Source organism: Neophocaena asiaeorientalis, unplaced genomic scaffold (genome assembly GCF_003031525.2).
Source record: "Neophocaena asiaeorientalis asiaeorientalis breed wild unplaced genomic scaffold, Neophocaena_asiaeorientalis_V1.1 scaffold504, whole genome shotgun sequence".
Classification (NCBI taxonomy): domain Eukaryota; kingdom Metazoa; phylum Chordata; class Mammalia; order Artiodactyla; family Phocoenidae; genus Neophocaena; species Neophocaena asiaeorientalis.
Genome location: NW_020174438.1, coordinates 395,890 through 407,079, shown reverse-complemented (window position 1 = coordinate 407,079; position 11,190 = coordinate 395,890). Strand labels below are relative to the sequence as shown.

The window sequence follows — 11,190 nt, the reverse complement described above, 5'->3', positions numbered from 1 at the left end:
CCCTGCATCGGCAGGCGGACTCTCAACCACTCTACCACCAGGGAAGCCCTGAGGATTCTTTTAGAGTCTTTAGGGATATAATAATGTCATCAATGAATAAGGACAGGTTTATTAATTTATTTCCAGTCCTTTGCCATTTTTCTTGCATAACTGTATGGTTTAGGGTCTTTAATGCAGTGTTGAATAGAATTGTTACTAGTAGGCAGCCTTGTCCTGTTCATGAACTCAGGGAGAAAATATTCAGTATGTTCACCACTAATGTTTTCTATAGATACCCTTTATCAGATTAAGAAAGTTCTATTCTAATCCCATTTTACTAAAAACTTTTTTCTTTTAAGTCATAAATGGGTGTAGAATTTTATCAGATGCTTTTTCTGCACCTATTGAGATGATCCCTGGATTTTCCCCCATTTCTTCTATTGATGTGGTAAATTATATTGTTTTATATTTGTGCCTGTGTTGAACCATCCCTGGAATCCCAGAGTAAAGCAAATTTGATCAAGAAGTATTTTCTTTTTAAAAATATGTATCAGGGACTTCCCTGATGGTGCAGTGGTTAAGAATCCGCCTGCCAATGCAGGGGACACGGGTTCGTTCCCTGGTCCAGGAAGATCCCACATGCCGCGGAGCATCTAAGCCCGAGCACCACACCTACTGAGCCTGCACTCTAGAGCCCACATGCTGCAACTACTGGAGCCCGCGTGCTCTAGGGCCCGTGCTCCACAACAAGAGAAGCCACCACAATGAGAAGCCCGTGCTCCGCAACGAAGAGTAGCCCCTGCTCGCCACAACTGAAGAAAGCCTGTGCACAACAACGAACACCCAACTCAGCCAAAAAAAAAAAATACACACACACACACACACACACACACACACACACACACACACACATCACTGGATTTTACTTATTAATATTTTGAATCTATGTCTACGTGAGAGAATTGGCCTATTATTCTTGTTTTTCATCATGTTTTTGGCATGTTTTTGGTATAAAGGTTATACTGGCCTCATAAAATAAGGTGGGAAATTACCTTTTTTTCTATTATCTAGAGGAGTCTGGTAAGATGGGTTTCATTTCTTCCTTTGGAAGAATACTCTGGTGATGCTATCTCAGTTTGGAGCTTTTCTTATGGGCAAGTTTAAATTATTAAGTTTCTTTAATAGTTTTAGTACTATTCAGGTTTTCTGTCTCATAACAGTTTGGTTAGTGGTGTTTTTCTCGGAACTCCTTTTGTTTTGTTTTCTCCAGCACTGAGACTGCTGAAAACGATATTTTACTTTCAAAACAGAAATCTTTTTGAGGATTTCTGCTTGGTTTCTCCATCTCTTGGCCACTGTTTACAGATTGGCAAATATCTTCAGGGGAAAAGCAGCTCTGAATTCAAGCTTGCATCTTTGTTCTTCCCTTCTCTCTGGGATCTTGCTTGGCATTTAAAGCTCTCCCTGTCTTTATAACCCTAAATTCCAGTTTTGGTCTCCCAGCATAGAGCTGTTTCCTAGCCTCTTAACTGCTCTGCTTCTCATCTTCTCTGCCCCATGTCAGCTATGAATCAGTAGCAAATTCTGTGAAAGGAAAAAGTAGCACAGAATATTGGGCTCATTTCAATCTTTTCTCTTAACTCTAGGTTCTTGTTTTTTCAAGCCCTGGCTGCTTGATTGTGTTCTGATGCCCTGAAATGGACGCTATTTCTATTTTATTTTGGCTTTTCTAGACCTATTGTCCTAGGCAGAAGAGTTGGTCTGATACAAACTAGTCCCTCCCAGCTGAAAAATTAGGCAAGCCTTTTAAGACACTTTGAACCTATTTCTTCATCTATAAATTGGGAATAATACCAGTTTCCTCAGAGGGCTGATTAAAATAATAATATGTGCCTGGTACATAGTAAGCACACAAAAATATAAGCTGATATTATATTAAATTCAATAATAATAAATACTAACATCTCTGAAATTATAGTATAAGATACAAATGTTTTAGCATTTGAGGGACACACAGCTACCTACTCCTCCCCCTCCTCCACTCCCACAGTAACTGTTAAAATGTAGTATTCTTGGCTCTGTGTACAAAAACAAGAGTTTGCCAGATATAAGCCAAATGGGAAATAAGAATTTAAGTTAAACTTTTAAAGTTATAGCAAATAATTTGAATATTCCATTCGATCTGACGTAAGTCAGATGATGTCAGTCTCTTGCTCACTATGCTCTTATCTCACCAAAAATAAAAGCTGAAGTCCTAATCATGGACTTAAAAGACCCTGCACAATATGGTCCCTTCCTTTATTCCCTTTTACTTCTCTGACCTCATCTTCTGCTTTTCTCTTTCATTTACTCTGCTGCTGCTACACTGGCCTTGTTATTCCTCAAACAAGCCAGGTAGGCTTCTGCCTCTGCATCTTTGCAGGCGCTAGTCTGTGTGCCTGGAATGCTCTTTTCTCACACTTTTGTCAGGTCTTAACATCATAAGTACTGCCTTCTTTTTAATGCCTTCCATCACTTCTTTTTTCCTTTTCTTGCTTTATTTCTCTTTGACGGCCTCAAAATCCATGACTCTCCATTGTCCATATTCCTTAGCCTGGAATCTGGTGTTATCAAATATTGGTTCCAACCTTATCTTCCACTGCTCTTAAAAAAAAAAAAAAAAGTATATATATAGCCTATACTTAAAAAATTTTACGTTCCCTGTACGTCACTATTTCACCACTTTTGTACCTTTATTTATGCTCTCTTCTTCTTGAAGAATGAGTTCCCCCAAATATTGTTTGTTTTTATTGTAAAAAATTCTTTTCTCCTAATCTTTCTGAGTAAAATCCTACCAAATGAACAGCTCAGCTCAAATGCCACCCTTACCATGATGTGTCTGTTAATCACTCAGATTAAAGTTATCTATATATTCTTTGAACTCTGGTACCATTTTATCTGTATTTTTATCTCACCACTTTCCATAATAATAATATTTATTGCCCTTTACCTATATATTCTATACATTGCTTTATGTGTTCTGCATGTATCATCAGATTTAATTCTCCCTGATACTCTCTGCTAAGTACCAGTATAAACTCTGGAAATAACGCAAGAGGCGAACAAAGGAGAACTCTGAAAAATGCAAAGAGGAGAAATTAGGGACCCCAGTAACAGAGGAACAACATAGTGTGACAGGGTGTCTTGTAACTGTCACCCAACAGCAAATGTTGGGGTAATGCAGACTCCCAGCCTAACAACAGAACGTGATGCAGGTAGGCTCTTCCTTTCCTTAAAATTGAGTGAGAGTCTTGCCAACAACACCAAGGGGAAATTGATCAGGAACTCCATTGACGTTAAGTGGCCAGGGAAGTATGGTTATTCCCTACTAGGCATGAGACTCCCCTTCCCCAATGAGACAGAGGGTGGCCAGGTCTCCACAACACAGGTGCCTAGCCCAGAAAGTGCTCTCGGTCCTTGTGGCTTGGAGACTCCCTTCCCCGACCTAGAGGCACCAGATAGCCCAACCTGAGGAAGCTCCTCACCAACTCTCACCCGCAGCACCAGCAGGGACCAGTGGAAACCCTAGTGGCACCAGGAGAAAATCAAGCAGACGGAAAATACCACTGTGAATGCCCTGAGAATTAAATTTTCATTAGAACTACAGCCTGAAAAAGTAGACTAGGACTTGGTGCTAAATCTAAAGAGGAAGACCACCTCCTACTATAAAAGATTTAAATAGGACCCAAAGTCTTCTAGCATAGTTACCAAAATGTTGATAAAATTTTAAAAATCACCTGTCATACCAAGAACCAGGAGAATCACAACTTAAATGAGAAAACACAGTCAATGATTAACACCAAGATGATGGGATTTGGAATTGTCTGACAAAGAATTTTAAAGCGGCCATCATAAAAACATCCTAACAAGCAATTACAAATTTTCTTGAAACAAATAAACAAAATAGAAAATCTGAGCAAAAAAATAGAAGTTACCAAAAAAAAAAAAAAAAAAAGGGAAGTTATAGAACTGAAAAATGCAATAATGGAAATAAAAAACTTGTAAAATGGTCTCAATACAGTGGTGATGACAGAGCATAGAATCTGTTGAGCTTGAGGATGGATCAGTAGAATTTACTCAATTTGAACAACATTGAGAAAATAAATGGAGACAAAAGGAGCCTTCAGGACCTGGTGGACAATAACAAAAGATCCAACGTTCATATCATCAGTGTCTGAGAAGGAGAGAGAGTAGGTTTGAAAAAGTATTTGAAGAAATAATGGCAAATTTTACAAAAGATGTAATTCTGCAAATTCAAGAAGCTGAGTGAATCCCAAATAGGATCAGTGCCCCCCGCCCCAAATCTACTCCGAGGTATGTCAATTAAACATTTGAAAACTAAAAGCAAAGAAAATATTTTGAAAGCAGCCAGAGAGAAATGACACACTGCATATAAGGGAACACCAACTCAAATGACAACAGATTTCTTATTTGGGTGAGGGAAAACAGATACTGTTATACACAATTTGTGGAGGTATAGGTTTGACCAACATATGCAAGGGTAGTTTTATAGTGATTTTGGTTTGGTTCATTTACTTTGGTTCAGTAGTTCAAGTTAGGGGAAGCTATCTGTCAGAAGTATGCTTAATATCTACAGTGACATATAGAGAGAGGTGTTTGCTTATAAAGACTAGAAATAGCTGGGCTATGGCCCAATAATGGAGAACGTTTTAAGATAAAAGCTAATACAAAATAATACTTCACAAGGGAAAAGAAAAGAATTCCACAAAGAGCAAAGACATTACTAAGCTAATTGTTGGTCTAACTTTCATAACATTTCTCAATTTCAAAATGTGTTGAGGGTAATTAATAACCAGTGAACTCAATAAATACTTTGAATACTTACGAACACACCCAGATGTAAATTCAAGGCACAATAAAACAAACCAAAGTAACATTTAGTTCACTGTTCTGATTATCAGTGTACTTATTTCTGTGGGAAATTGAGTTGAACATAATATATATTTTCAAAAAGTAAAAATCATATCATATATATTCATCAATGAAATATTAATTTTAAATTTTAAAAAATGTATTTCCTATCCATTTTAAGGGTCCAGCGTCCTGTTATTCCTTCCATATTAACTATTCAGTTCAGTGTTATCACTATCTCCTTTGAACTCTGACACCATTTTTTCTCCTTTTTATCTCATTATTTTCTATAATATGGATAATAATAGTTTTATTTATTGCATTTTAAATATATGTACCATGCATTGCTTTATGTGCTTTACATAGCTCATCAGATTTAATTCTCATATCAGCCCTTAATGAGGTAGTTGTTATCCCCATTTTACAGTGAAGAAACTGAAAAGTTCAGATGTTGAATAACTTGCTCCAAGTCATGCAGTTAGGGCTAAAGTCTAGATTTCCAACTCAGATGTCTTTGCAACAAAGCCTTGTCACTATGCTAGACTGCCTCTTAAGTGAGGAGTAAATAAAAGAAATGCTGTATATGTTTGAAAGAAATTTTGACATAGAGGAAAGAGAATCATTAATAAATTAATAAAATGCCCAAACTATAGATTCTGAAAGAAACACAAATTTGGTTCCATACTAGTTATAAGGAAGTCATTAACGAATACCGTTAAATATGAGATACACTAATGTAGAAAAAAAATTAAAGTTCACAATATCTGTTATATCAGCATCAAAAATTTTAAAGTTAGAATCGTACCACTTGATGTATCATTTATGCCAAGTCCAAATAAATGAAAATTAATATTTAATAGGATTCAAGTACTTAGTTATTGTTAGAGTTAAGTTTTTCTTAAATGTTAACTTTTCCGTGTAACACATATATAATTTTATGGGTTTTTTTTTTCTTTTCTAGAATTCTGGAGGTGGAAGTGGAGTTGATCTTTCGGTGCTAAATGAGGCTCGTAATATGGTGTCAGATCTTCTGGTTGACCCAACCCTTCCCCCGCAAGTCATTTCTTCCCTCCGGAGTATCAGTAGCTTGATGGGTGCTTTCTCTGGCTCCTGTAGGCCAAAGATTAATCCTCTCACACCATTTCCTGGATTTTATCACTGCTCTGAAATAGAGGACCCAGCCGACAAAGGAGATAGAAAACTTCACAAGGTCAAAATACAGTAATCAGCCAGCCCTGTTTATCACGTTTAATAATGTTTTTGAATTAAAACTGCTCCTTTAAATCTTGCATAAAATAGAATTTCTTTTTAAAGGGCCAGCTTCTTTTCCAGTACATTGAGTTGCTTGGGACTTCAGAGGTAGTCATAATCTCAAATAATTCTAAGCAAGTATTCAGTTTTTATTCTAAATAATATTGCTGTAATTAGCAGTTATAACTTCATTGGTCGCAACTCTTTTTTATTATTGTTGTTATTGTTTTTAAGAAGTAGAGAACAACAGGCAAATTTAATTTCAGGCTGTACAGCAAACTAGTATTCAAATTGTGTCATTATTCTATTTTATTCTTTAGAAACCAGAAATTGTTTTTAAACGAAGAAAAAATGATCATTATAATATTCATTTTATGAAATTACACAGCATTATTTTAAACTGATTTTCACATTTTTTGGAACTGTGTCTCCTTACCTCCCGCCTACCCACTGGAGATTACTATAGCCCAATAGGCATTGACTTTTCCATCAGTAGATATGGGATTAATTTTTCTTTAAATATCACTGATTCAAAATAGGATTTCCTTTAGAAAATAATAAATACTGTTCTAAATAGGTATACATTATGTCTGTTCAGTTTGCTTTTAATTCTTTTATTTGACTATCAATACCTTTACCAGTAGCAAAGATCATAAAACTTTAAAAATAGAACTATTGTAGAGATTATTTTAACTACTTTATTCTACTGGCTAAAGAAACTAAGAGAAGATGAAATTCAAACCAGTTAATTTTGTTCATTGTAATAGTGATCTAGAGCTTAGAACAAGTTAAATACAGTTTTTGGAGAGACTTTGATCATCAGTTAATTCTGTTAATTCTCAGCATTATTGTTCAGAAGTGTTGAAAAATTAAGCCCGATTAGGGCAAATTTTTGATAATTCTTGTTCACAAATCTGGATCATAGGTAGTTATGTGATGCTTTTATTTTTAAAGTGTATCGAGTAGCACCTGCATTACACAAAACCCAATGGTAATTAAGTTATATGGCATTTTTTTTTTTTTTAGCACTCTACCTATGAGAAAGGTTAATCACAAGCAACAAAAAGGGATAGGAATAAATTCATCAATAAAATAACTAATATATTCTTGAGTTAGTTTTCATTTGATATGTTGTTCTTCCTTTGTATTTTCCATTGACATCTGATGTTTAGAATAGTAATTTTAAAAAATAATAATTCTTAAAAATCTTAGTGATAAAAATCACGCTGAGGGAATTCCCTGGTGGCCTTGTGGTTAGGATTTTGGGCTTTTACTGCTGTGGCCTGGGTTCAATCCCTGGTCGGGGAACTGAGATCCCACAAGCCGCATGATGAGGCCAAAAAAAAAAACAAAAAATCACATTGATATCAGTATTATGTTTGTTATTACGTTTACTATGTAGAAAAGTGTACTGTACATTTTAGAAACATTTAAACAATAATATTAATTAAATAGGATGCCTAATTCCTCATTTTCTGAACATTCTAGGTAATAAGGCTTATTTTGAGTACTAGAATTTACTGATAGGAATAAGTCATATAAGAACCAGGAAGTAACCCTTATTTCTTTTCTTTGTGTTCTTTAAAATTTCTTATTTGAATTTCTTATGTAATTTATCTCTGCTTTGGAAAAGAATATAAAAAGCCTGATGTTACTTCAGAAAAGAGCAAGAGCATTTATGAAAAAATAATTAGTAAGGAAAAGGGAGTTAGAACAGATAATTTAATGTAAATGTCTTATACGTGTATTAAGAACTAAGAAAGATTGTATGGACCTAAATTATAGTGAGAAAGGATGTTACATAAACAACTTTTTCAATGTAAATATAACTAACATTGAACCTTTAAAAAATCAACATCCTTGGGAAAACTTAAATATAAATGGTATTTATCTCTTTGAGATGGTTTCGTGTCTGCTGATAGGGGAAATTTATAAGAAGCAGAAACTGTTTAATGTCAATTTCATTAAAACACCTATTCACAATGGTCAAAAATGGAATATTCTGGTTAACATTTGGATTAACCGAGAATATTTTCAAAAATTAGGGTAAAATATTCTTAATGTGAAAGGTGTTCTGAATTTAATTAAGTCATTAATTCAAAAGGTAGCTCAGAATTCTGCAGTTTAACCTCTATCTATGTACATTAGCATTGTACTGAAAATATATTAGGAAATAGGGATCACTCCTGATCCTAAGCTTGCCCTCTGAAGTCTTTTTTCAGGGTAAATCTTTCGTATCTACTTTTAAAATTGTCAGTTGCATATTTCTCATAAAACTAGGAATAAAAGGTACAAAAGAAAAAAAATTTGGTTAAACTATAGGGAGTTCAGAAATCATGTTTTAGTTGGAGGAAGATAAATAGAAGAACAATATAGAATGTTATGTTTGGAGTAAAATTGACAGATTTTCAGAATAAAATATTTTGTTTCTCCTATACATGCTAAAAATGTATGGTTGATCCTTAAATGACATGGGTTTGAACTGTGTGGGTCCACTCAGACCCGTATCTTTTTCATTAGTAAATACTACAGTTCTACACCATCTGCAGTTGGTTGGATCCGCGGGTGCGGAATCCGGATATGGAGGAAGCCTGCATAGGGAAGGCCCACTTGTATGTTATTTATGACACCCAGATTATTCGACTACACAGAGGATCAGTGCCCCTAACCCCCGAGTTGTTCAAGGGTCAACTGTACTTTGTATTGATATTTCCATGGACTATCTTTTACAGCATATTGGAGGATAACGATTTTAATCATTGTTAAATTATCCAACAGGGGCTAAACAGTAGGAATAGTTTATCACCCCCACAGCTGAGAAGGAGCTCGGGAACCTCAGGTCTGCCACCTATCGACCAGACTTCTCCAAGGTGGGAACGCAATAATGGCAAAAGGCCTCACCAAGAATTTGGCATTTTAAGGTAAAATCCCCAGAGCCTTTTCAAGAAACCTGAATCTAATACATCAACTTTCTTTCTGTGAATGAAGTTTGAAATAGTTCTAAAAGCATAAAGGAACACTGGAAGTATTTTAGTATAGGATGGCTTTGTTTGTAACGTGGCCTGATAGAGAAACTGATTCTTAAAAAGAAGGTAATCTCCTTTCCCCCAAAATAGGTAAGTTGGGTACAAAGCATGCTGGAGCCTTAAGAACATGAATCAGGGAGGCAGTTTAAGGAAACAAGGATCAATTTAGGATGCAGTACTGGGAAAGCCACGGTGGAGGTGGCCATATTAGGGGCAGTCACCAGGCCCCTGCCTAGTATTCAGAGGTTGGTCAACAGTGTCTGACTTGTGAAAGGAGGAGCATCCCCAAGGTTCACCGCAGATGTTACCTCAGATGTGAGATGTAAGATAACAGGACACTTTTAAGCCCTGTTCCTGCTGGGGAACTAAAACTACTAATATATTGTATATTCTGTTGAGTATTTACTTGGAACTAAACAGTGCTAATCCTACAAAGGAGAGTTGTCAATAACTGCAACCAAGTGAGTGAGGCTGGGAGATTGATTGCAGGAGCTGAGATCTTCTCAATGTATATATATCCACTTACTCTGATAACAAAGGATTCAATACTTTGCCTTTTAAAGGCCAGGAAAGATATTGATATCTTATGTGAGTTATAAGCTTCTATTTAGTCAATTATCTAACCATGTTAATAAAATTGGAACCAGTGTAAATTTCCTGTTAAACCACTTTGTTAGGACTGAGCATGTGTTGTGTTGATGCTTTAACTTGACCTGTGTAGTTACACATTTGAAACAGTAGGTGGCAGTGTTGGATCAGAGCTATTTATCTGTTAAAATTTATATGAACGTTTTGTATATGAAATATGATCAGATCATTGTAATTTTCCAGATGCTTGTGTGGTTTATTAATTTGAATCTTATACAGTACATTCAAGTAGATGAACTGCATTTTTATGAAAGAAAAATTGAGTGAAATGATTTATAAAATAGGAATGGATTCAAGTATGAAGAGAACATCACAGGAAAATGAGCTTTGGTCCAAAGCTAGCCCAGAGCCTAGACAGGATAATGGTTTTTGCTGCTGTCGTTGTTGTTGTTTTGTTAACGGAAGCAGGATATGACGAAGTAAATGACGTTAGGAACTGAAAATATGACAGGTATTTCTTAACCCTGGGAAATATCTTGAGAATACTTTTGAGTTTAAGAAAGAATGATGAAAATGATTCTATTTTTTCATCTTTCCATCACATTGATGTAACAGCAATGCATTTAAGATAAAAGAAACGTTTGATGCACTGAGTTAAGGTTATTTTTATACTCCTGCCTCACACGATTGATAATAAAATAGAAACATGGTCCAAGGAAAACTAATCTTTATACGAACATATCTCAGAGTTAAAGGTAAGTATAGGCAGATTCCATATATTTACTTAGCACTCATTAAAACAAAATCATATGCCTCATAAAAGATTTAGAACTTTGAAGAATACAGTAATTGGCCATATTAGGAAACGTCTACTTTAAAGAGATAGGCTAGAAGTTATCTTTCTAGTGTGCAGAAGCTGGAGCTTCTCAGTAATAAATTTCTAAGTATACTTTGAACGTAGGGTAAAGGGGAATATATGAAGCATTTACAACCACTCTTCCTTTTGAAATTCGAGTCTCTAGATCAGTGCCGTCCAATAGAATTTTCTGTGATGACTGGAATTTTTTATAGCTGTACGTGCAATTTGGTAGTCCCTAGCTACGTGTGGCTATTGAGAGCTTGAAATGTGTCTAGTATGACTAAGGAACTTAATTTAAATTTGATTTGATTTTAATGAATTAAAATACAAAGAGCCATATGCAACTATCATATAGACATAAATGGCAGGCATATTAGACATCATAGCTATAGATCATTAATGTATGGTGACATTTTGTTTGGGAACATTTAAGCTTTAGTAGCACAAAACAAATAGGCTTGTAACTCTGTAATCACGAGGCATTCATTTTGAATTTATTAGCGTACTCCAGAATGGAGATCACATTTCCTAGTTTTGATACGAATGTAGCTCTGGATTCTGATCATAGCTTCTCTG

General features: G+C 35.3%; 1 protein-coding gene across 2 annotated transcripts in view; it reads left to right on the top strand.

The window, feature by feature from the left end:
- The window catches only part of PDE3B (phosphodiesterase 3B), a 167,607-nt gene that overhangs the window by 102,785 nt on the left and 53,632 nt on the right, over positions 1 to 11,190 (top strand). For both annotated transcript variants that reach the window (XM_024757003.1, XM_024757002.1), the window contains exons 3-4: positions 5,852 to 6,100; positions 8,920 to 9,062. In XM_024757003.1, the coding sequence (XP_024612771.1) occupies positions 5,852 to 6,100; positions 8,920 to 9,062 (392 nt within the window). The remainder of the gene's footprint in view (positions 1 to 5,851; positions 6,101 to 8,919; positions 9,063 to 11,190) is intronic.